Here is a 26,905-nt window from a genome sequence, read left to right on the forward strand (position 1 = left end):
TCTTCAACTATTGGCTTGGGGAGTTAGAAGTAATATTTTATGTTACATATTTTTGTGCAATAAAAAGGTGATATTTTGAAAGGGAAAAAGAAAAAGAGAAAAACAATGTGAACCAATGGTTAATATCTTATCTATGAAGGTGGAGTATGATTGGTGGGTATATATAGGGATGTCCTCATGGATTATGACTCGGATGATTGGACACACTTTTATTGAAAAGGGTTTTGATGCATTAACCAAAATAAAATAAGCATTCAAGAATACAAGTACATATTATTCCCTCTCCTCATAAAAAATGTGAGATGATTTCGAGTACATGAATTTTAATAAAATATTACTCCCTTCGTTCACAAAATTTATATATTTATTACTCCTTTCATGTTATTAAGCTTGTTCCATTTCTTTTGAATACGATTATTAAGGGAAGTATAATTAGTATAGTAAAAATGTATAAATAGTTGGGGTCATATTATTTGTAGTGTAAAATCATTACCAAATATAGAAATAGGAAAAGAACAATAGGACAACCCAAAAAGGAAAATATGACAAGATCAATAGGACAGAGCGTATACTATTTTCGTCCGTCCACAAATATTGTGTGTTTTCCTTTTTTTTAAAAACCCCTTTTATACTTTAAACCCCATTCACACTCAATATTTACAAAATACTCACCTTTTACTTTTACAATTTGGTGGACTCAACACTATCATTTAACACTAAAAATCACATATTTCAACTTTTGCGGTTAAGTGAATAAAAAGCTTACAAATAATATTGTATTAGGATTCCCTAAATAGTATAGGCAAACCCTAGCAGGAAGCATACTTTGAATAGGACTCTCTGAACAAGTTGGAGTCTATCTGATAATTTGTTACGAAATAACTCCCCTCAATCTGCATAAACAAATCCATGTTTATCCACAAAACATGTAAAGGATATCTCCAAATATATCCCCAAACCCGGCAAGTCTAGAGCTACTAGGAGTCTTCAACGCGAGTTAGAACATCGAAAGCTACTCATGAAGTGAATGTTCTAATCAGCCACGTAAAACATCGGAAGACACTTACGAAAACACGTACGTCTACATAAAGACAACAAATATAGAGTAGAGAAAATACTCTAACAATATATATACAATTATTATAAAAGGAACGAAATCGTGTTGTCCAAATTATTTCTTCTTTCCTCCTAATTAATTATTCTTTTTTCTTCATGCGTTGCTCTTTCTTCTCCATCACTATGCATCTCCTTCTCCGGGTGATTTCTATAAACCGTAAGGGTGAATTTCCTATTTTCAAAAAGCAATAAGTGGTTTGCGTCTATGAACAGTAGAAATGCAAAAATAGGTTTCTAATATGCAAAATGTGCATTTTGAATATGAGTTCACAACATCATTCGAGCAAATTTGATAGATTTTACAGTATCGTTGAAAAATGATCTTATAAATTTTTGGGCTTGTCCAAATTTTGTAAGACCTGCAAGATATATGGTCGAGTCTGTTTGACCAAATTTTATATCAACACTATTGATTTTTTTTATTTTTATTTTAGAATTAGATTTTTTATTTTTATCTAAATTAAATTTGACTTTATCTTTCACCCCAAACTCTATCTCGAAATCATAGTTTAAAACGACTAAATTAATAGATTTGTATTTCTCAAAAGAAGGAGTATGATTTATTTTTATTTTTTGAGGAAAAAGTAGTATGAATTTAAAATTTTTAAGATGGAATTTATCCAACTCATAATAATAATAATAATAATAATAATAATAATAATAATAATAATAAAAACTGAATTTTAATCTGTTAATTAGTAATTATATATTACCATGTTAAGGATAAGCTAAAAATGGGAGAAAGTATAAGGACAAATAAATGGATAAATAATTATAGCTACTTATTATCAATGCTTCAAAACTTAAAATAAATTGAAATATATTGCAAAAACTAATTTGGTTGGTAATAGTAACATTCAGGGTTTATTTGTACCTATAAATACTTGAGGGGCTTACGTGATCTTTTGGAAAATATTAAAATTATATTCGATCATCATTTTCCCTAACTTATATGGTTACATGCATTTTTTTAAATCAAACACATTAAAATTATTTCATATAGTCATTATATACAGTCAACCAAATTATCAGAGACTTATACCCGGTATATTAAAACTTCAAAGAATACCAAAAAGTTAATGAATGTCTTTTATTGTATGCTAAAGATAATAATGGTATATTTTAGTGTATAATTTTTCTCAACTTTTTTAAAAATAAAGTCTATAAGACTGCACAAAACATAGCCAATAAATTCTGTCGTCCACTTATATGAATGGAGTTTGATTCTTGATGGGGCATAAAAGTCCAAATAAGTATTTACTTTTCTTTCTTTTTGGGACCTTTTCATTTGATAGTTGGGATATTTACATTTCTAATTTGACCAAATAAAATCCGAAATTCCCACTTGCAAAGCCATAGATGCATGCCTTTGTACGTATCTTCACAATTGGGTTTTATTGGTCGTGCAAGAAATCAATGTCCATAAAGATAAGTCGATATTAATAATTCATAAGTCTATATATATATATATATATATATATATATATATATAAAATCCTTTTTAGGGGGAATAAAATTTTGACTAGAGTGATTAAAAAAATGGACTAAGATATTAGCAAAACAACAAATAAAAAATGGCTAGAAATACCTAGTAATTGATAGGATGCATTTGCGAATGGTGCGTTTATTGTTTTTTTTTTTTTTTTTTTGAAGTTATAAGTTACAAGAGGTATCTGAATACAATTATTAATGCAACCCGTACGCAGACGGGACCTCAACACTATACAAGGTGGAAAAACATCACTGCACGCAGGCAAGCCGCACGAAGGAGAGAACGCCCTGCGTGTGGGACCAACAAACAATCAAACAAACAATAATACATCACCATCTTAAACTGAGAAAACTTCGAAGCCAAGACCTTTTATAAAGGAGAGTCTTTGGGTGCCTCAATTTTACCACTAGAGCAAGGCCTTGTCGACTTAATTACTTATTTATTGAGTAATGTTGAACCGACCAATTTGATTCGGAGCAAAAGTAGTAAATCATCACAATCCAATTTAACATTGAAACATGAAACAACATTAAAGAGATTCTCATGTGATAAAAGCAAAGAGAAGTTGGTGGCGTATATATGTCCATTTAAAGTTCTAGGCCATCTCCATCCCAACACATTTTATTTGGTACAAAAATTATGCCAAATTTGGTTCTTCTTCTTCTTCTTTGTTGGGGTCAGCATAAATAATATGGGTGTCAATTTAGCTTAAAGTCGACGGATCGATAAAAATTGAGAATTCATTTTTTAATTTATAGAAAAAAAAATTGAATGGGCCAAACTAAAAATACCTCGAGCCTGATAAGCTAGCCCAAAAATTAAGTGGGTTGACCTGATCAACGTAGATTCTCTTATTACTTGGTTCAAACTTACTTACTTTGCTTTTGAATTTGATAATAATATTGCAATATTAGTGGAATATATTTTTGTTTTCTCTAAATGCAATAAAAAAAAAACATTTCTTCGTAAAAATTAAAAACCCAATTTTGGGTGGGTTATCTGGTTGGAGCTAGGATTCACGGTCTTATTAAAGCTACAATATTTTTTTGTTCGTCAATATATACTCCATTCGTTCCTGAAATAAGTTCATCTTTTTTCTTTTTGGGACGTCCCCAAATAACTTCATCTTTCTTTCTTTCTTTTCATTTTCGGACAACTACCCCACCACTAATAATACTTATTTATTCTTATTTTTTACTTTTTCACCACTCTCAATACTAATTATCACATTTTTACAATTTCCAATAATAATTATAACACTTTTTCTCCACTATCAATATACTTTACAAATTTTCCTTAAAATCCGTGCCGTCCCCAAAGAGGAACTTATTTCGGGGACGGAGGGAGTATTATATTTTTTTTTTGGACCCAATATTTACGATGTCCAATGTATATATAGTCCAGAATTTTCATGAAAAATTTTCTAGTATGGTAGTTGTGTTAGCTTCCAAAACGTCGATATGTCCGAGTGGTTAAGGAGACAGACTTGAAATCTGTTGGGCTTCGCCCGCGCAGGTTCGAACCCTGCTGTCGACGATTTTGTTGCATTTTTTTAAGAGAATGCTTTTGAACAAAATTTACCATGGATAAAGGATGAATTGAGATCGTCAAAAAATTTACAAGTTTAATTTTACATCCCCTATATATCGATGACTCTCATCTTCTTCTCCACAAAAACATGAAACATCATCACAACTATTGCAAACATAAGACTCAAATTAATATACTCTTCATATGCCCTTAGGAGTAGAAACTAAGTAAAAGAAGAAGTGTATATATATATATATGATCTGGTGATGAATGGATGATCTAGTAGTCAATGAAGCCTTCATGTCAACAATGGCAGACTCATCTGCACCCATCTTGATGGCCTCTTTGCTCGCCCGAAGGAACCGTGAGACGGCGCCCTTCACGTACGCCTCGCCTTCCTTCACCTTCATCTTCTTCCCCAAATCACCGCTCAGCAAATGCTCGCCGTTGAGCATTTGCTCACAACTGAAATCTGTTGGGCTTCGCCCGCGCAGGTTCGAACCCTGCTGTCGACGATTTTGTTGCATTTTTTTAGGAGAATGCTTTTGAACAAAATTGGATGAATTGAGATCGTCAATAATTTACAAGTTTAATTTTACATCCCCTATATATCGATGACACTCTCATCTAATTTCTCCACAGAAACATGAAACATATATCATCAAAACTATTGCAAACATAAGACTCAAATATACTCTTCATCATATGCCCTTATGAGTATAGAAGCTAAGTAAAAGAAGAAGTGTATGTATATATATATATATGATCTAGTGATGAATGGATGATCTAGTAGTCAATGAAGCCTTCATGTCAACAATGGCAGACTCATCTGCACCCATCTTGATGGCCTCTTTGCTCGCCCGAAGGAACCTTGAGACGACGCCCTTCACGTACGCCTCGCCTTCCTTCACATTCATCTTCTTCCCCAAATCACCGCTCAGCAAATGCTCGCCGTTGAGCACAGAGGCCAGCTGCACAACCTCCCCTCTGAAACTGAAGATCTTAAGTAAATTGGCTTAGCTGAATCGTGCCATTCTTTACAGAAGCAGTTGAGCATTTTCATGAGAGAAGAAAATATAAATGTGGCAACGCATAGTATCAATATAGTATAGGCTCGCGCGTATTCCTAAAGGAAATAACAAGTGCGGATTGATTAGGAATCTGATGTCGCATATATAATTGTATGACAAGTTGAAGAAGGCAGAACAAAGTTATCATCTCTGTTAGTATCAAAGTCAAAGACAAACAAGTGCAATAAAATCCCATAAACTAATTAACCTAAATTTACATTTGCAGAGTACTAGAGCCGGTGGAATGAGTGGAAGTCGTGTTTGCAGTCGCTGTAACGCGACGATGAAATATAGCCGCTGGCAACGGGAGAAGTGGAAATCGGGAGTAGCGAGCATGGACTCCCCGATCGATGACCCCTAGCTGGCGAGGACCTCAGAGTCGGCATGGTGGTAGCGGCCCACGACGCAGAGATCGCAGACGAGCACGGCCACCACCACGAACTGCGACTCTTTCATCTGATGGCCTTGTGATCATGGGGCCAAGTATGAAGACATTTGTGCTTCCCTGTGAATTTGTCATGTGAATATATTGACATACCAGTGTTTCTTCCCCTTATGGCCCTACTACATTCAGATTGTTTCAATCACATTTTTTTATATTTCACATTTCTTACTTTTTAATTTTCGACGAAAATGCTAGCTACAAAGAGAGATGCATTTGTTGGCATACTATTTTGTCAAAACAGGTCACTTGATTGTTATGTTCACAAAGTTTTATAGTATGCAACAAGGATGGATATGCATAACACAAGGAAAAACAGCTACAAATTCTCATCAAATGCTGCTCCTATACTTGTATTATTAGTCTTACTATAACTCACAAAAATTAAGGGAAATCTGATTTTGCTGCAAGATTCTTGTTTATTTCAAGACTTGACGCCCAATCAAACTAAATCGACTGTGGGATAAATCTATGATGAAAAGTGTGTAGTCTCAAGATTCTTGCATTTTAGAATTGGTAATAGAGGTTGTTACAATATTAAAATATGCAATAGATAAAAAGAGATGGAAATGGCGAAGCAGTGAATTCATGATCATGGATAAAATTAGTTAAAAGTCATGAAGTAGTAATTCAATTTGTGCAGGGTGAAGCACAAGTTTCATGAAATCACGAGAAAGTAAGCCCAATAAGAAGACCAATTCTACAAATTTATTTAGGGCTCATCTTTTAAATTAAGCAAGGCCCGATTGGCTTCTCTCTTCCTCATCACTCATCTCTCATCATCGAAACACGCAATCTCTCTCTCTCCCCGCAACCAAACCCTTCCCCCTTCTCTTTCTTCTCCTCCTCACGGATCGTCGGCTATCTCATCTACCCGTCCTCGTTTGCGTCCAATTGTTGATGGTGTTGTTCATTTCTCGAGCACAACATTCCCTAAACTGCTTAAAGCCAGTCAAAAAGATGAAGTTTGAAATTAATTTTTGTTATGGTTATAAATTTCTAACTCCAAAAAAAACTTCAATCCAATTAGCCCGCACTCGAATAACCCGTAACCCGATAGGGCTAACCCGAAATCCCGTGAATTGGTTCGATTGACATTCCTATTTATATTTACCTTTATACATATTCTTTTTCAACTACATGTATAGTACTATGCGACATCGTCAAGTGACTCTCGACGCTGGTCACTTGACGAATTATACTTTCACAGTGGGGTCACATAGTGATATTTATTTAAAAATAAATATTTAGACATTTTTAAATAATCAATATTAATGAATATCTATATTAATAAAGAGATATATTATAAAAAAGAAATATTAATATTAATATTAATATCTATTCAATTATAAAAAAGAGATATATATCTCTAAAGAATATTTATGTATTATAGTTAAACTATAATGTACATTTGGAAAAATTAAAATATAAGAGTAATTAATTAATAATTATAAAAATTAAGATCAATTGATAATAAAAATAATTCGTATATTTTTATAAGAGAATCTCTAATGCAAAGTTGCAAAATAGATGCATCCTCATAAAAATTCATTGGGTGTTAGAGCATCCACAATGGGGGCTCAATAGACAGTGCGAGTCCCCATTTATTGCACCCACTCCCGTTGCCGCACCGGCGGTGCTGAGGGCTGAAGCGCCCCAGCGCTCCGGGTGCAAGCCGCCGCGCGTGTTGCCACCTCCCTCTTTTATCCCTATTTTCGTGTTTTATAAAAAAAAAATAAAAAAAATTAGAGAGCCAAGGGTGGGCTCTCTCATCGTGAAAAGTGGGTGCAAATGCAATAGTAATGAGGACCATCATTTGCATCCACTTGGGGCTCACCATTATGGATGCTCTTATATGTTGAGTATGTATGATTAGAAGAAATGAGACATGGATGCAAAATCGCATCCGCTACAATTGGTAGAAAGTGGAGCCATTCAATATTTTTTACTTTAATTTATTTCCTATTGTTGTTTTATTCTTTCTATTTTTTTAATCAAGTTTTATTATTGTTTTATTCTTTCTATTATTTTACCATGTTAGTGTCTTCTCATTTTTTTCTCTGAACAACTACCGGTTTTTTTTTTTCCTATTAAATTATAATAATTATTTTTAATTATTAATTTCAACAATTGTGCAATAGATCATGCAAATTTCATGATTTTATTTGCAAAAATCCATTTTTTAAAGTTGTTTTGTATGAACGAAATGTATTTTTATAATTTAAAAGTTATTTATAATTGTGTTAATGATTATTATTTATTTCTAAGTTATTTTAATTTTTATTTATTAGTTTTTAAATTTAATAATTATTTTTATTTTAAAAAATTGGACCCCCTAGATTGAAAGTTTAGCTCCACCCAAGATGTGTCTCGAGTATTAATTTCTTCTTATGCCCAATATAAAATTTTACTTTGTCCGAAAACTGAAATATATAGAAATTAAGAAGTGCTCATTTTCTCTCTTGGTGTCATTTTTGTTAAATGTTAGTTAAACAAAAAGAAAAAGAAGTGGTAATAATCTTGTGTGATATGAAGGTGCTATAATATGTTATCTTGGAAAATTGTTTTTTTTTTCCTTTAGCCAAATTGTATGTATGTTTAGGCCTAATTTTTTAGGTATGAAATAATGTACATGATATTTGTGATTGAGATTTTTATATTTTATTAAATATTAATATTAAAACCTTTAAGATTAATTTGAAAAAACCTTTCATCTGTAACTTCTTCCACATGCGCCGCTCAGCGTGAAGCCACGGTCGGCGATGCTCTCCCTCGTCTTCTCTCTCTGCCTCACCCTCTACAGCGGCATATCCGCCGTCCAAAAGCCCTATATCCCCAAACCACCAGCTCCGCCCTCACATCTAGGCACTGACGCCGCTCCACTTGGCGTCGCCTCCCTCCTCGACGACAATAAATACGCCGCCGCCTTTCGCTGTACAGCCGCCGCCGTCCGGGTTTCAAATGACGGCGTCGCCCGATCCCTAGCTCCAGATCTCGGCCTCCTCCCTGGTCTGCATCTTTAATTACAAATTTGGTTTATTGTGATTTTTTAGCCTGCTCAGTGATGTATTTTTATTAAATCTTGCTCAGAGTTTTAAGTTTTGGGGTGCAAATTAGAACTGTTTGGGCCGCTCATGAGTGATAATTGAGGATAGATTATGAACTAGATTCGGGATGGGAAGGTTTTCATGTCCAGCTGCTCTATTTAGTATTAGCTCACCCTCAATCTTGAAGCAGTTATAGGCTGAGATGCCCTTACCAGTACATGTGAAATCTGCTCGGATAATTTCTTGGCATTGATAAACAAACAAATGATAGATATTAGAAATAAGAGACACTAGAATTGATTAAAATGAATTTCGAATGTGTTGTTGCAAGTTTGGCATCATGTGATATGCTTGTGTCCTTACATAGATAACAAATTGGAAGCGGAATAGTTGATTAAATGAGATCACGAATGTAAGCTTGCAAGTTTGGCATTGCTGTCTTGTTTTTGTGATCTAACTTTGCTTCATATTTCTACTTTTCAGGGTTCTAATTCTGAATCAACTTTAGTGATAGAAACCAGCTAGCATTCCTTATGTGATATTTGCAGAATGCCGAATGCCATTTCCCTCAATTACATCAAGCAGTTGCAAAGAAACACACGTAGCATCTCCTCATTCTTCAATGTTGCTGATATTCCAAGAGTTTCTTGTTCATACTGCTCAGCACCCGTTAATCGTGATCAAGAAGATGAACCTTCTATTTGCTCTCCAGCTCGAATCCAAAAGTTGATAGCTTCTCAAACAGATCCACTCCTGGCAAAGGAAATCTTTGACTTGGCTTCGCGTCAGCCCAACTTCCGGCATTCTTATGCTACCTATCATACCCTTATTCTCAAACTCGGCCGGTCTCGCCACTTCTCTCTCATGAATGCCATCATCTCAAGCCTCAAGTCCCTTGATTATTCCATTTCCCCTTCTCTCTTTACTCACATCATCCAGATATATGGTGATGCAAACCTACCCGAGAAAGCTCTCAAAACCTTCTATACAATTCTCGAATTCAACATTAAGCCACGTCCGAAACACCTCAATTGCATCCTTGAAATTCTTGTTGCCAACAGTGACTTCCTGCGCCCTGCATTTGACCTGCTCCGGGCTGCCCACAGATACGGAGTCTCCCCCAACACAAATTCCTACAACATAATGATGCGAGCCTTTTGTCTGAACGGCGACTTGAGCATTGCATATACTTTGTTCAATCACATGTTTAAGCGTAATGTTCTTCCTGATGTGGAATCATATCGGATTCTAATGCAAGCACTGTGCAGGAAGAGTCAGGTGAATAAAGCTGTCGATTTATTGGAGGACATGCTAAATAAAGGGTTTGTGCCCGACACTTTAAGCTACACCACTCTATTGAGTAGCTTGTGCAGGAAAAAAAAGCTCAAGGAGGCGTACAAGCTTCTCTGTCGGATGAAAGTGAAGGGATGCAATCCTGATATCGTCCATTATAATACAGTTATCTCGGGTTATTGCAAGGTAGGTTGTGCTGCTGATGCCTGTAAGGTTCTTGATGACATGTCTTCAAATGGATGCTTACCAAATCTGTTATCATATCAAAATATAGTTGGGGGCTTATGCAATCAGGGCATGTACGACGAGGCCAAGATGTATATTAAGGTAATGGTGTCCAAGGAGTTTCGTCCACATCTTTCAGTTGTACATATGCTTGTGAAAGGCTTTTGTAAACTTGGTAAACTCGAGGATGCTTGTGAAGTGCTGATTGAGTTGTTGATGCATGGGAACGTCCCACATACCGAGACTTGGGCTGAAATCGTAGCGAGGATCTGTGAGGAAGATGATGCAGAAGCAATAGGAGAAGCCATGAAAGAGGTTGTGAAGGTGGAGATAAAGTCTGATACTAGAATAGTGGATGCTGGTGTTGGATTGGAGGAGTACTTGATGAGGAAGATGAAGAGTAGGTCAAGGGTAAGTTGATTGCTCTTGCTAAGTTTGTAAGAGGCGAGTTGTCCCATAATGGATTGAACAATTTTGACTTTGCTTGATCATGTAATCCTTCAAATGTGATTATGTAATTTTGTGATTGCATGCTTATTTGAATTTACTGAAACCATCTACTACATTTTATTTGAAAATGAATGACACTAGTCTCATGTTCAATCATTATTTTTGCTATTAACCCACAAATAATAAGAAAATGTCGATAAAAAGTAACCAATTCTTTTTTTTTTTTTTTAACCCAAGACGAACTCATATATTAATAATCCATCAACAGCAAATCACGAAGCCATCGAGGAAAATCAGCAATCCAATGGACAGGTTACTGACAACAACGCACAAATTGTGCGAGACTATGAGCTACAATATTCGCCTCTCTATACATATTATTAACACTAAGGGTGCGTTCTCTTTGATTGTAAATTTATCATGGGAAAATGAAAGATAAACAAAATTTCACCCTTTAAATTCTTCATTTCTTTTCCCACATATGCTACTTGACCCTTACTCATTCCTCATTTACACTATAAAGGAGGGATAATATTATCACACTATTTTTGGAGGGATAATATTGTCCCTCCTTTGTAGTGTAAATGAGGAATGAGTAAAGGTCAAGTAGGAAATGTGAGAAACAAAATGAAGAATTTAAAGGGTGAAATTTTGTTTATCCTTCGTTTTCTCATGATAAATTTACAACCAAAGAAAACGCACCCTAATAAGCATGGACAACCGAGCAAAAACAAGAATATCTAAGATGTCATCTGGCAAAAAACGACCCTCCTCATCCGGGCAAGCCATCACCCTCGACGCCATCATAGATTCAGTAAACAACTCTATGGGAAGAATATCATATTCTAGGCACCATGTAATTCCGGCAACTATAGCCATAATCTCCATCATAGGTGATCTCTAACCACCACTCCTACACCATACTGTCGCCGATGTGGATCAAAAAGCGCGTCAACATCACACCGAAGCCTCCCCACCCGCGGCGGAAACCATTTTCGTTTACCAAGCCTCAACCCCATGAGACACTCGTGGGTTTTGCTGCCCAAAACGGCTGCAAGGCAGCTTGACTATCATCAATTGAGGTAGTAAGCGCAGCCTGAATTTTGCCGTGAACAACCTTGCAAACAAAACACCACATCCAGTGCAACATCATACACCACAAAGCATACTCATCATCATTAAAGTGCCTCCATGAATGCTCATGCTCTGAATTTGGACTAGGACCATTTGGCTTGCTCACAACTGCACCAGTAGTTAAATACAAAAAAAAGAAGAAGAGTTAATGGTTGTTTTAACCCTGTCAAATGCAAAAACTACTCACTATAAAAGAAATTATAAAAAGGGTTATTTTCTTGTAAATACACGAACTTTCAGCATTTTTTAGTTTTTTCCACGAACTTTATTTCGTGGGAAAAATCGTAAAAGTATTGAGTTTGTGAGAAAAACTAGAAAATGCTTAAAGTTCATGTTGGGCTTCGCCCACGCAGGTTCGAACCTTGCCGTCGACGATTTTGTTGCATTTTTTTTAGAGAATGCTTTATTTCATTTTTCAAAATCAAACAAAAAACACAAGGGGTATTGGCCTATAAATACCCAAACTTTTTGCATTTTCTGGTTTTGCACCTCAACTTTAAATCAGCCTATAAATACCCGAACTTTGTATTCTTTCTGATTTTGCACCCTAAGAATTTTTATCCTCAAATCGTTGATGAAATGACAGCCAGATTGAGAGGGAAGTTTGAAGTTCATAACAAAATAAATAAGTTTGTTGTTAATGTGAAATTTAAAACATGTAATTGTAGATTTGAGATGTCAATCCGGCTGTCATGTTAGCAACGATTTAAGGGTTAAAATACGTTGGGTGCAAAATCAGAAAGAACACAAAGTTCGGGTATTTATAAGTTGATTTTAAAGTTGGGGTGCAAAACCAAAAAATGAGAAAAGTTCGAGTATTTACAGGCCAATACTTCAAAACAAAATTTACGAAGAGTGGATAAAGGATGAATTGTAATTGTTTTTTATAAAAATAAAAATTATTATTATATTATGAATTCTAATAAATATTTATTATTAAAAAATTATATACCTTGACTTTGAATTAATTAACCCAAATAATCTATTATTAATTCAAATAAATATAAAAAAAATAATTATAAACCCTAATTGGATGATTTAACCCTTGTTAATTATCTTTATTTTATTTTAAAGCATAATAAATTAAAATTGAATAAAAATAATTAAAAATTATAATAAGAGTGATACACAGTGGTACACACTATATTGTGGGACAGAGGATCCCATGTGGAATTCGGATAGTCACAAGACATCGACACAACAACAAGAAGATAGGATTAAAAAGTTCCAAATGCACTAAACATAAGCCAATAATATACAACCCTACATATCCATGACTCTCATCTAATTTCTCCACAGAAACATGAAACATATATCATCACAACTATTGCAAACACAAGACTCAAATATACTCTTCATCATATGCCCTTATGAGTATAGAAACTAAGTAAAAGAAGAAGTGTGTATATATATATATATATGATCTAGTGATGAATGGATGATCTAGTAGTCAATGAAGCCTTCATGTCAACAATGGCAGACTCATCTGCACCCATCTTGATGGCCTCTTTGCTCGCCCGAAGGAACCTCGAGACGGCGCCCTTCACGTACGCCTCGCCTTCCTTCACCTTCATCTTCTTCCCCAAATCACCGCTCAACAAATGCTCGCCGTTGAGCACAGAGGCCAGCTGCACAACCTCCCCTTGGAACTCCGACAGCCCTCTGCTCTCATCGCCCTCCGCCTTCCGAAGAGGGCTCACGTCCGGCAAAACCTCTGCACCTCACAAACTCCATCCATCAATAATGTCCTAACTAAACAAGAAAGAAATTGTTGATTAATAAGAAATTGAACCTGGGCAATCTGTTCTTGGAGAGGTTAACTCGCCCACAACTTGCTCGAAGGTGGCAGCCCAAGCATCTCTGTGAGTTAAGAAGTTTGATGAGAGGTTGAACATCTTCTTTATTGTGGCAGGGATTGATGAATGCTCATACTCTGAATTTGGACTAGGACCATTTGGCTTGCTCACAACTGCACCAGTAGTCAAATACAAAAGAAGAAGAAGAAGAAGAAGAAGAAGAAGAGTTAATGGTTGTTTTAACCCTGTCAAATATAAAAACTACTCACTATAAAAGAAGTTATAAAAAGGGTTATTTTCTTGTAAATACAAGAACTTTCAGTATTTTTTAGTTTTTTCCACGAACTTTATTTCGTGGGAAAAATCGTAAAAGTATTGAGTTTGTGAGAAAAACTAGAAAATGCTTAAAGTTCATGTATCTACACGCACACAAGTAACTTAAATTTAAATATTGACACGTGTACGCCACATAGACAATAACATACTCCCTCCGTCCCACTTCAATTGACACTTTTACTTTGGGCACGGAGATTAAGAATAAAGGGTTGAGTGTGTAAAGTGGGTTGGGGTCATTTGTTTAATGTGTGTAGAGAAGGTAGGGACCACATGCTATTTTTGGAAAGTGCCAATTGAAGTGGTACAAACAAAAAAGGCAAGTGTGCCAATTGAAGTGGGACGAAGGGAGTATATGCCACGCAGCAGCCAAGTAAGTTATAATTTGATCGGAATTGCTCGTCGTGGGAAAAATCAGACGAAGATAAAATTCGTGTATTTATATTTAAAAAATAAAGTTCATGGGGAAAAATCAAAAAATGCTGAAAGTTTGCTTATTTATGCGCAAATAACCGTTCTAAAATTACCCACTTTGAACTTAAAACGACAAAGTTGTCCTTACTTTCATCGCAAATTTTGCTGGAATCGCGAACTTTACTCGACCAATGCAAGTCGGGCATGAATGATAATTAAATGCATTGATGCTCGACATGCTCGATCAGTGCGCGAGTCGAGTATATCGAGCATTAGCGTACTTGCGAATCGAGCATTAGCGATAAATACACCAATCGAGCATTAATAGTCGAACCATTCTTATGAAATGCATTAATACTCGACATACTCGACGTACCAGTTCCTTTCTTGATCCAGGGGGAGACCATAATGGTGGGGACGCGAACACCGAGTCGATCGAAGTTGAAGAAATAGGGCGACGGCCCCGTGTTCCCGTCGGGGTTGGGCACCCCGACGTAGGGCGTGGGGACATGATCGTAGAAGCCGCCGTGCTCGTCGTAGGTCACCACCAACAGCGTCTCGTTCCACTGCGGCCCCGCCCTCACCGCCTCGTACACCTCCTTCACCAGCCGCTGCCCGTTCGCCACGTCGTGCGACGGGTGGTCGTCGTTCGCCGCCCCGGCCACCCCCTTCAGGTCGAAGTACCTCGGCTCGATCACGCTCAGGCTCGGCAGCCTCCCCTCCCTCGCGTCCCTCCCGAACCTCGCCCCGTATCGGTGGTACTTGAACACATACTTGAGCTTCCTCATGTTCCGGTAGAAGAGCGTAGTCGGAATGTTCTGAAAGTATACGCCGAAGTCGAGGCCGTTCTCGTGCAGCGAGTCGAAGATGGTCTTCTGAGGGTAGCCTCTGGCGAGGAGCTTCTTGAGGTGGGAGGTGGAGCCGTGGGAGGTGGCGGAGTAGAGGAAGAGGCGGTTGGGCTGGGTGGGGCCCGGGATGGAGGAGAACCAGCGGTCGAAGACGGCGAATTCGGAGAGGAGGGCGGCGTAGATGGGGAGGCGCTGCGGGTGGAAGCCCTTCATCACGGCGGCGGAGAGGTTGGGGGAGATGGTGAGGGCTTGGGCGGCGAAGCCGGACATGGTGGGGGTGGAGGCGGAGGAGCCGAAGACCTGGCGGGAGACGGCCTCGAAGGAGTGGCCCGGATCGGCGTCGACGTAGCGGGCGTCGTCGGAGAAGCAGATTTTGGTGGATGCGGCGGTGTTGCATTCGGCGCCGGTGACGCCGTTGATTGAGGGGTTGATGGATCTCTTCATCCAGCCCAGCATGTGGTCGAATGAGCGGTTTTCCATTACTAGGATTACTATGGTTTTGATCCGCTGCTGCTGCTGCGAGTGGGATTGGGAGAAGATTGATGAGATTATTAGCAAAATCAAGAAAATGGTGTTGTTCATTGTGGAGAAGAAGAAAGAAACGGAGTGAGATTCAGCTTCGAATTTTCTTTTTAGGGGAGAAAGAAGAGAGATTTAGAGATGTGGTTTAATGGAGAAGGTTCTTGCTGTTACAGTGTTACTGCTTTGGAGTGTGATTTTCAAAATCTTGAAGAAAATTTTAGGGGAAAAGGGAGAAAAGAAAAGGAAACAAAGATGTGCCAAAATATTTTGTAAAGAATGTTGTCGGTTTGAAATGGTGGGTGGGAGCCCACGTTTGATAATTTGTATTCTCAGTTAAAAGTATAGATTTTCGATAGTGATTGGCAGTGACAATTGTTCTTGATTTTGTAATGATGGAATAGTAATAATTATTTATTTTATTAAATATTTAATTTATAATATAAATGAATTATTAATAAAAGATTATATTTCTTTTATTTTTCCTCTATGGAGTAATAAATTGAGCGATTGAATTACTCTCAAATAAGGGATAAATTGAGGCAAAATGATATACTATTCTAAAAGATAATATAACCTAAAAACTATTGGGTGGGAATTAAATCTACCCACTTCAATAAAACATCTTACAAAACTACCCACTTTGAAAGTCAAAACCGAAAAGTACACTTGATGGTGATGGATTGCTTGGTTTTTTGTAAAAGTTCTTACACTTTTCTTACACAAGTACAATTGTGTAAGAAAATGTGTAAGATAGGTAGTTAAAAATGCACAAAACCAGATAAATGTGTAATTATTGTAAGATGATTGACGTATAATGCCCTAAGTTTGAAAATAATGAAGGTAAGTTTGTGTATAATAAAACAGTAATACGAGGATGTAAAAAATTGTACTTTAAGTATATTTGGAAACAAAAAAAAATTCTAAACCTAATGTATACATTATCCGCCAGTAAACAATAGCCGCTAGAAATAGCCGCCGGGTTTTTTATACTGGCGGCTATTGCTAGCGGCTACTGTTTACTGGCGGATAATGTATACATTAGGTTCAGAATTTTTTTTTGTTTCCAAATATACTTAAAGTACAATTTTTTACATCATCCTATTACGTTTTTATTATACACAAACTTACCTTAATTTTGTATTCTTTTTTTAAAATATATTCTATGAAGTAGAAATACATAATAGGCTTGTATTTAGACAAATTTGGATCATAGTGGTGTAATAAGTCTCGAATTTTTGATTTTATTTTATTTAACATGAATTAATGTAGCCTAACACATAAAATAATAGAAAATGTTGGATAAAAAAAATATATAATCATATATTATGAAGCAGTAAAATATTAGAGAGCCTACCACATACGTATCCGCCAGTAATTCGTATCCGCTAGAATTAGCCGCGTGAAAGAAACCCTAAGCGGCTACTTCTAGCGGATACTTTTTACTGGCGGATAATAGTACCATGTCATTTATAACTGGTTTTTATATCACAATATATATAAATTTTATTTATTAGAGTTCATATTAATGATTGTTGTATTTTTTTCAATTTTGAAGAGCTAAAGCTAATTCAATTGTGATTGGACAATTCAACCGGCAACTCTAGTATGGGAATCTATAGGCTTTGCAGAAAAGTGTAATTCACGGGTATTGGAATACTTTGGGCACGGCTTTTGTGGGTTTCTTTGACCACATTGAAGATTTGATAAGGTCGAAATCTTGGGTAGGGCCCATTAGGGTAACTTTTTATGTTAAATTAGGGTAGAATTTTTTAGAAGCAGCCGCACCATCACCACATTCAAGCCGATACTGAATTTTTTCGTGTGAGAGTGAGAAGCAGCCGCTGTTTCATTTTTTCAAACGAGGAGTTCATTCGGTCTTTCTTCAAATCCATTCACGCCATGACTTCTTCTTCAAACCAAGTAAGTATACTACATTTTTAAAATAATCACGTTTTTAAAATTCACGGTTTACTGTATTATGCCATCGACGACTCCGTTGTATCTCACATATATGTATCTCACGAATTCCATCTATAAAACCACATAAAATATAGTATTAAAATACGCTTAAAACGTTCAAAACATCACAATAAGCTCGAAAAATGAAGTATCCGCCAGTAAATAATTATCCGCAATCAGTAGCCGCTGACCTTATGGGCTAGGCGGCTATTGTTGGCGGATAATGAAATTCTGGCGGATACTTTGTTTTTTTTGTTCAAAACATTCAATTATATTAGAAACAGGTTTAATATTTCTCTAAAATGCTTTTAAATGTCAGATAATAAAGAAATTCATTAAAATAATGTAAAACATGCTCTCAACGTTAAAAACAACATACGATTAAACATGCAAACTATCATTTATACAAACAATACAGGAGAATCACCTTTTCGGGCTGAAATTCAACACAAATTGCCTGCTCTCGCACAAAACCACTCAAATCTTTAGAGTATGCCTGAATTTCTGAAATTCAAGGTGAGTATTTCAATTTGTGTTTTGGTCATTCACAAATGCAGCCTTATAAGGACTAAACTTGATTCCTTACAAACGTTTCACGTGAAGTGTAGTGTTCATTCAATACGGCTTCAATCTATTATTGCATGTCACCTCACACATGCATAAAATAATATTTTCTGCCTCACATGCCCAGTATCCGCCAGAAAATCGTACAAAAGACCCAGTAGCCGCCATATATGTTTTATTAGCGGCTACTGATAAAGAAAATAATTTAATGGCGGATACTTTACTTTTTGGCTATAGAATATTATTTCATTTCCGAATATATGAATTTCAAAATAATTGGTATATAATTTCTTATTATTTTATGTGCAAGTCTATTATTTTATGTGTAGTCAAATCATGCATAAAGTGAGTGTTATTACCCCCACTATAATCCAAATTTTGGCAGATTCACTATCTCTCATATTTCTCATCCATGTATACTTCTTGTACTGTAAATATTTCACTATCTCTCATATTTTCCCTTGTAAAATTAAATAAAAATCTAAAAATAACGGTGCATATGTAACAATAAAAAATCACGAAGGATAAAAATTCACAATCATGTTAATTATGAAAAAAAAAAAAAATTTGCAGCGAATAACACAAGTATCCGCCAGTAAATAGTAGCCGCTGAATAGTAGCCGCCAGTAACAAACTTCAGCGGCTACTGCGGCCGGCTACGAATTACTGGCGGATACATGGTTCACTGGTTTCAAAAAAAAAAAATCTTAAGAATTGACATATTTGTGATTTTTTTGGCCTTCTTATCAATGTTTGTAACATACAAACGTCCCCTAATTTATTATAAATTTGCAAATCTATTTAATCTTATAATGCATGAAAGTGACGTGAGTTGACATTTTCTCACATTTTGTACCAATTTTAACTGTTTTCTTACACAACTCTTACACAATTTCCATCATCATCAACTTTTACACAAAAAACCAAGCAACCCATCACCATCAAACTTGCTTTTCGGTCTTTGACTTTGAAAGTGGGTAATTTTGCAAGACATATTATAGATGTGGGTAGATTCCCCTATTAACACAAAACTATTTATTATGTAAATTATATTAATTTAAGACCTTTTATCTTTATGTCAAATATTAATGTATTTTATATTGATTCTCGATTATTCGACTCGCAATGGTCGAATATGACAAGCATTAATACATTTTCTAAGAATGCTCGACTCGCAATGGTCAAGCATGACGAACATTAGTATATTTACCATTAATGCTCGACTAGCAGAGATCGAACATTAATCTAGTTACCACAAATACACTAATGCTCGACAAAATGTCGAGTTTTAGTGCATTTACCACTAATGCTCGATTTGCATTGGTCGAGTGTGTGGAGCAAAGTTTGCGATTTAAATAAGGATAATTTTATCATTTCAAACTCAAAATAAATAATTTTTATATTTTTTTATATTGATTTTTTTTTATTGCTTTAGAAATGGTAAAAACAATCATTTATCCAAATTAAAATTGTTTTAAGTGATGAATCGACGAAGGTGATAAACTTTTTTAATTTAATACCAAATATTTAGGGAATTCAAAATTATGAAAAGGGCTTTTAGCAAGTAAAATCACAAACTATTTTGAATTTGTAATTTTAACGTGACTTTTGAAGTGTGACAAATTAAATCACCATCTTTTCATTTTTTGCAATTTCGTCCCCCCAATTTTTTTTTTCGGTTATCGAATTATTGAGTTGGAGTTTACGTGGATTAGTTTGTCACATAATATTCATGTTACGACGTTTTCTATAAAATTGCTGAATGTTGAAAATTATGGTGCAAAACACATATATGATACAATTTCTTTATAATTTGGAAAAAAAATTAATTGAAATTGTACGAAACGACATCGTTTAGGCCTCACAAAAACGATATCATCTTTACTAATTTATGTAAGCTCCAAGTTAACACTCCGACGATCGAAAAAAATTGGAGGGACGAAATCGCAAAAAAAAAAAAAAAAAGTGTGGCTTTTAAAGAAGAAAATAAAAAACTTTTATAGATAGTGGACACCACGTGATCAAGACGATAATTGTGGAAATTCCCCATCTCCTTTCACTTTATTATCCAATCTCCAATAATGTAATAATGTAATGTTGTCTATTTTGCCTTTATAATGACGAAATTATTGTGAATCGTGATGTGTGCAGAGCATATGAAAAAGAAAAGGACAATGTATTGCCAAAGAAAAAGAAAGTAATTGCATTTGCAAAAGTTACAGCTCCACTATTTTTTTTTTTTTTTTTTGTCTTTAATCATACTCCTCTAAATTCTCGAATCGAAACAAACTAGAACAATTATTATAAAACGAAGATAGTATTTTATTGGAACTCTGACTTCCTTGTGTTCGACTATATGCCTACACATAATATGTTGATTGCACAAGTTTTACGTTACTATCATATTGTAAACTAGTTTAAGCATTACATCATAAGGAATCGTTTACTATGCATAATAAAGGTGGAATATATACTTATAGCATTTAATAATTCATATCTTTTTAATTTTATTTCATACTTGTGATGCGTGATGGTGTAACACATTTTTTTTATATATTTTATCAAACATTATATTGATATCTAATAAATAAATAAAACCAAGTTCAATCGATCTCCATCTATCACAATCAATCTAGTTAGTTAGAAAAATAATACTTATGATGAGAGACATGTTCAAAAAGTGACAAAATAGAAGCAAAGCAGTGCATAATTGCATAGATATCATGTTCCAGTTTACATTAAGGAAGCCATCCCATGATATCTCCAATTCACACATTCAAAGACAACTCCCTATTACAAAAAAGATACAATAAAATGTATCTAACTAAATCCAAATATTTCCATCACGAAATATCATATATCAATGAGGCTGCAGCATATATAACTCAGTTTAATTTTCATGCATATATAGTTCTATGCTTCCAGCAAGAATACAAAAAAAAAAAAAAAATCAAATCAATTTATCAGCTTCGAGTTCGCCTCAACACTGCGTAGACGCCTAAAGCGGCGACTAGAACCGCTCCGGCTGCAAGGCCACCGTACGATTGAGACGATGCATCACGTTGAGCGTACCGCATGCTTCCTGAGTCGGACGCCCTTTGGCGATGCCGCGGCGTTCCCGAGTAGTCTAAATGTAGCCTTAATCCCTGCCGCCGTCAATGTGGATTTCATTAGTACACATTACCAAAAAACATGCTATTTAGCAACGGAAAATTTCGTCGCTATAAACTCCATCTGACGCACTACAACAAAAATGTCCTAATAATGGCACAATTTTTATTGCGCCTAAAGATTTAGCAAAATTTATATGATGCTTCTCTCAGTGAGACTTAAAATCCTGTCACTGCTAGATAATTTTGTTGTAGAAGTTAAGTATAGCGACAGAAAATTCCGTTGCTAGTATCAACTTGCGACGGACACATCATACAACTCAAGAAAGTTGGCCGAGAAAGAATTTGCGACGGACGTAAACTCTCTTAGTGAGACTAAAATCATGCTAGCTACTGCTAGACAATTTTGGTGTGGTGGTTTAATATAGTTTTCTATAGATACTTGCAGTCGCTATACAGAATTCATTAAACGACGAGGTGTTACCTTCCAGCCGACCAGCCTTGCGTGGTGCACGGCTGCGACGAGGTCGTTGTCGGATGCGAGGACGACTTTGTCCTTGTCTTCGTCTTCGTACTGCCATAGATGAGAATGAGTTTTTGAAGTGTGAGAAAGTTAGAGAGATGTAGTGAGAGATGGAGCTTAAGTGTACCAGAATCTGTGGAAGGTTGTTGCGATCGATCTCAGCTCCTACTCTCTGAAGGATTGCTGTCATCAGCTCAGTCATGCTGTGTGTATCTGAAATTCGAACACCACAAGGAAAGAAAAATTAGGCTCTCTTTTTCTTTTGAGCTTGAAGGGACAAAGTTACTGTTACTTAAATCACAAATTTTGCCGAAATCGCGAACTTTGCTCGACGCGCTCGACCAATGCAAATTGAGCATGTCGCGAGCATTAGTGGTAAATGCATTATAGTTCGATATGCTAGTGTATTTGTGGTAAATACATTAATGCTCGACCTATGCGAGTCAAGCGTTAGTGGTAAATATACTAATGCTTGACATGCTCGACCACTGCGAGTCGAGCAATCGAGCATTAGTGGTTAAGCATTCTTAGAAAATACACTAGTACTCAACACACTCGACTATTGCGAGTTGAACAATCGAGCATCAGTGGTCGAGTATCGGAGCAAAATACACTAATGCTCGACATAAGGATAAAAAGGTCCTAAATGAGTATAATTAGTTTTTAGATTTTATCTTTCAGAATGGGTGTATACTGCTTGTTTTGTAGAGGAGTAGAAGGAAAAACGCACCGCAAATGAACCTATGCATTCTTCCTTTCTTGTCTTGAATCTTGAAAGCAAAAATGTTGGCAGTGGAAGAAGATTGCTGAAGGAAGAGAGCCGTCTCCCCTCCCTCAGATTGCATCTTCAACGAAGCCACACTTACAAAACATATGCAAAAAAAATCAGCAACACATCATCAACAAGAAAATTCTAAGAGATCTGACGGTGACGATGCACGTACCTCCGGTTCTCATCGTCGTCGTCGGGGCTTAGCGCCATTGCATTGTCCCAGAAGTTCTGAATCATGCTGCTTGCAGCTTCATTGTTAAGTCCAGCACTACCAACCTGTGAAAAACACAAGTTTTGAACATATGCAAAAGAGTTCATTAGTTCACCATTTTTTTTGGCATTAGTAAACTTCGACTTACAGTGGTTACAGCCGCATGCGTTATATTGAGCACATCGATGACAGTTACAAGCACCCCATCTGCATCATCGCGCTCGTGAGATTAGAGCGCTTGTTTAAACGAGGGGTGTATTTTACGACAATCATCCAACGATACGCAGGAAAAAGTACTTGTATAAGCTTTGATCAAAACAAGGAGGGGCGTATCTACCTTTATCGACAACTAGAAGGTGCATATACTTCCCTTCATGCATGCTATGAAGAGCCTCTACTATAGAAGAATCAATTGAAGAACATTCTGGATTTGCAGTCATCACCTATATATGCAACTCAAATTACTCGTTGATTAATTCATCCATTGCAGAAATATTAAAAGTTTAAAGCATGTATATGTGTACCTTCTCCACTAGGGTGGTTTCTGGTGGAAGATTGAGAGCTATGACTCTCCGCACGATATCTCTCGAGCTAAGAGGAAATGTCAAGTACAAAAAAAAGTGCAAGAAAGAGTGAAATTCACATAGTTTATAATGCATATATATATCTGAGTTAATCAAGCAATTTTTGGACATGTAGCTCACGTTAGAATTCCATGAGGTTTGTTATCAACTGTTACAACGGCGCAGCTTGCTCGTTGCTCGTGCATCCTTTTCGCAGCAGCTACGACAGTGTCAGTTTGATCGACTGTAGCAATCCTAATCATCATAAAATAAGAAAAGAATAAGAAACTTCTTACCTTTTAATTAAATGTCATACATAACATTGGCATAAAGAATTAGTACAAGTGAAGATATTACCTACTTTGTATTCTCAGAAATTATGGTGGACAAGGAGGGCTTAAATCGCTCTCGAAGTGTCTCAACGAAGGTGTTGGGGCCGGGGCCTGCAAATTACAGAAACAAGCATCAATCGAATCTTGAATTTGAAACGAGGTTTGGTTGTGAAATGAAGACGAAGGACTAACCAGAGGCTGAGGTGCCCCATTGCTTCTCAACACCTTCAACAGCAGCTGCAATGGCCTTTCCCTTCTCTGCTGCACGCTCCAAACGGGCGATGGCATCATACAAGCATTTGGTAATGTCAAGCAGAGCAATCACTTCACCATTTTCGACAACAGGTAGATGTCTAAACTTTCCTGTCCACAAACATCACAGTTTGGAAGAGATGACATCATGAGTTTTAGAAATATGCTAGTCGGGCCAATCCACTCGAGATATCTACCTTGGACCATCTTTTGGAGGGCTTCGACAGCAAGAGTGTCGGACAGGACAAAGACGGGGTTCCTGGTCATAACCTTGGAAGCAGGCGTTTCATCCATATTGAGCTCTCGAGCTATGACTCTTGTAGCTATATCCTTCATTAACACAAATCCAAATCGTATGATGACTATCAAATTAGGAAAGGAAAAAGAAGCAATAATAGGAGGCATTGATGATACCTTGTCTGTGAGGATTCCACAGAGCAATGCATTAGAATCAGTGAGCAATAAAGCATCAACTCTTCTTGCAGCCATCCGCTGACAAGCTTCTTTGATACTCGTTGTTTCAGGTACTGTCACGGCTCGAGACAGACGCAGTCTCTTCACCGTTCTCTCCCCTGACAATGCCCTGTTGCTAGCATCACATTAATGCTTTAGTACTTACCACACTAACTATATATGGCATGCTTTTCTTCAAACCAAAGACTAACTACCAAACATCTCGACCCCGTTAGACTGTCTGACACAACCCACAAGACTCTCCCCTCTTCGAAGTTGCATAGAACAATGCTAACAAACTGAAGCGATTTCGAGTGTTTACTTCCTAATGCATAATGTTTGGGTTTTACAATTCATATCTCTGAACATCCTAAGCTAGATAATAAGAAATGCACTCTAAAATCTTTATCTCCATTGAAAATGGTTCAAACTTTTATTCTTTTACCTTTTAGCTATAAATAATTAAGAGAAACTGAGTATATCAAAACTTACCTTAATGCTTGATATGAACATGAAAAGGAAAAAGAATCAAAATCTCAAGCACAAATACATACTAAAACTTCTCCATCTCAGATATAATACAGAGATCGAAAGCAAAGAATCGAAATTGCAGGTTAAATATGAAACGAATCTGATCTTATATTCCTCAACCACAAATTTTATCAATTGACATTTTGTGGCAAAACACACAAGCAATGCAAGTTTGGATTAGAAGAATAATCGAAAAACGCAAATAAATAAATAAAAAGAGAATTATACATGGAGCGGGGAGTGGAGAGAGACAGAGATTGCGATTTGCGGTGAGAGGGAGAGCCCAAGAAAGCTCCGCCGCCTTCGGAGGCGGCGGCGGATTTCTTCCTGCCCTGAGACGGCGAATGCATAATCAACGATGACAAGCTTCTCTTCGTCGACGATGATAATCCCCCTTGACTCGTCATCACTTACGATTAACAATAACTCACCTCCTCCTACAGATTCAACAATTGGTGAAATTCAAAACCGACGATGAAATCGGGATCGAAAGGATTGCATGCATGCAAAATGGATTGAAATTACCAGGCGTGAGCAAGGTGTATTAACCGTGAAAATGGCGATTGCTACGAGCCAAAGAGGCAGGCTTGATGATGGAAATTATTTTTCTTTTTCTTTCTTTTATTTTTATTTTTATTTTTTTGGTTTTGTTTATTGTTTCTGGGAATTAGTTTGGTTGTTTAGTTTGTTGGGAATTGTTTCATGATGATGCATGAAAGGAGAAGATTTCTTTTTCTTAAAAAAAATGTTGTTTTTTTAATATGCATTAATTTCTTTGCAAATGTTCTACTTTCTAAACTTTCTAAAAAAATAATAATTAATAATTAAATACTGTCGGTATTTTAAGTTATCGGTTATGCTAGTGTTTCTGTAGTAATGTAAGTATTTGGATTTTATGAGTATTTTGTTTAAAATTTTGATTACATTATTAATCATATAATTGTATATCAAAATAAAATGTCTTTTTCATCAACGATAAATCAATTACTACGGCCATTTTATCAATTACTATGCTGTGGAAAATTAGTTACGTATGTCACATTTATTACTTATATTGCTCTCTGATAAAATTTTAAGATGTCAATACAAGTAGATCAACTTTTGTAAGAAATTAATGCACTTTTCCTTTGTGAGTTGATTAATGCATTTTTGTAATTGTAGACTGTGTAATATATATTCTCTTGGGCTATAGTAAAAAATGTAAACCATGATTCAGCTATTACATGGGCCCTGTATAATAATTTTCTTAGTTGGGCCTTATAAAAATAATTTATATGATATTAATTGACGTGTTGTGGAGATATTACCATCCCTAGCAAACGAGTATATGACTTGGGAAACGACATAATATATGATTATAACTCTAAAGTAGATCTCAATGAGGGGTAGCTTAAGTGGTAAAGCTGTGATACTCAAAGACTCTCTTTTATAAGAGGTTTTGGATTCAATTAAAAAAAAACTATAAAATAGATAAAATATCAAAATTTATAATATATTAAAAAGACAACTTTCAGTTTGAAGTCAATTTTAAAATTGATTGGTGTTTTTTTTATTATAATAAAATTAAAAATTCATTTATAAACTAGTATTTTTTTTACTTTAATTTCCTTTTTATTCTCATTTTTTATTTTATTTATTTTCAAAAATTGTGAAATTCGACCGATTATAAAATATTTGATATGCATATCAAATTAAAAATCAAACAAAGATTTTATTGATACTATATTTTAAGGAGTTGTAGATTAATGTTTTAAGTGTGTAATAATAAAGTGATAAAGTAGGAGAGAGAAAATAATAAAGTGATAAAGTAAGAAAGAGAAGGTAATAAAGTGATAAAGTAGGAGAGATAATGTAATAAAGAAATACTTAATTAGTGTTAATTAAGTGTTTAAAATTCCTTATTTTTGTCAAATATAGAAATGT

General features: G+C 35.8%; 4 protein-coding genes and 1 non-coding gene across 6 annotated transcripts in view; 2 read left to right on the forward strand and 3 right to left on the reverse strand.

Moving 5' to 3' along the window:
- The window catches only part of LOC130987821 (uncharacterized), a 551,243-nt gene that overhangs the window by 454,461 nt on the left and 69,877 nt on the right, over positions 1 to 26,905 (reverse strand). The window lies entirely within an intron of this gene.
- On the forward strand, positions 4,063 to 4,144 carry TRNAS-UGA (transfer RNA serine (anticodon UGA)). The gene has a single exon. It is a non-coding gene; the product is annotated as a tRNA-Ser (tRNA).
- On the forward strand, positions 8,339 to 10,793 carry LOC130987804 (pentatricopeptide repeat-containing protein At4g01400, mitochondrial-like). The gene is made up of 2 exons (XM_057911486.1): positions 8,339 to 8,659; positions 9,181 to 10,793. The coding sequence occupies exon 2, from the start codon at positions 9,247 to 9,249 to the stop codon at positions 10,633 to 10,635; it is 1,389 nt and encodes a 462-aa protein (XP_057767469.1). The 5' UTR covers positions 8,339 to 8,659; positions 9,181 to 9,246; the 3' UTR covers positions 10,636 to 10,793.
- On the reverse strand, positions 13,014 to 16,001 carry LOC130987802 (non-specific phospholipase C6-like). Its single transcript, XM_057911485.1, has 3 exons — positions 14,719 to 16,001; positions 13,592 to 13,768; positions 13,014 to 13,513 (listed from the first exon to the last, which is right to left on the reverse strand). The coding sequence occupies exons 1-3, from the start codon at positions 15,770 to 15,772 to the stop codon at positions 13,224 to 13,226; spliced, it is 1,521 nt and encodes a 506-aa protein (XP_057767468.1). The 5' UTR covers positions 15,773 to 16,001; the 3' UTR covers positions 13,014 to 13,223.
- LOC130987795 (CBS domain-containing protein CBSCBSPB5-like) lies at positions 20,927 to 25,703 on the reverse strand. 2 transcript variants are annotated; one of them, XM_057911474.1, is made up of 15 exons: positions 25,508 to 25,703; positions 25,211 to 25,419; positions 24,413 to 24,581; positions 24,196 to 24,328; positions 23,939 to 24,109; positions 23,776 to 23,857; positions 23,556 to 23,669; positions 23,376 to 23,442; positions 23,189 to 23,294; positions 23,000 to 23,058; positions 22,813 to 22,916; positions 22,599 to 22,729; positions 21,996 to 22,081; positions 21,830 to 21,919; positions 20,927 to 21,381 (listed from the first exon to the last, which is right to left on the reverse strand). In XM_057911474.1, the coding sequence occupies exons 2-15, from the start codon at positions 25,387 to 25,389 to the stop codon at positions 21,199 to 21,201; spliced, it is 1,674 nt and encodes a 557-aa protein (XP_057767457.1). In that variant the 5' UTR covers positions 25,390 to 25,419; positions 25,508 to 25,703; the 3' UTR covers positions 20,927 to 21,198. The 2 variants fall into 2 exon arrangements, with proteins under 2 accessions (XP_057767457.1, XP_057767456.1); XM_057911473.1 differs by having other exon boundaries at positions 24,413 to 24,587.

This window comes from Salvia miltiorrhiza, chromosome 6 (assembly GCF_028751815.1).
Source record: "Salvia miltiorrhiza cultivar Shanhuang (shh) chromosome 6, IMPLAD_Smil_shh, whole genome shotgun sequence".
Taxonomy (NCBI): domain Eukaryota; kingdom Viridiplantae; phylum Streptophyta; class Magnoliopsida; order Lamiales; family Lamiaceae; genus Salvia; species Salvia miltiorrhiza.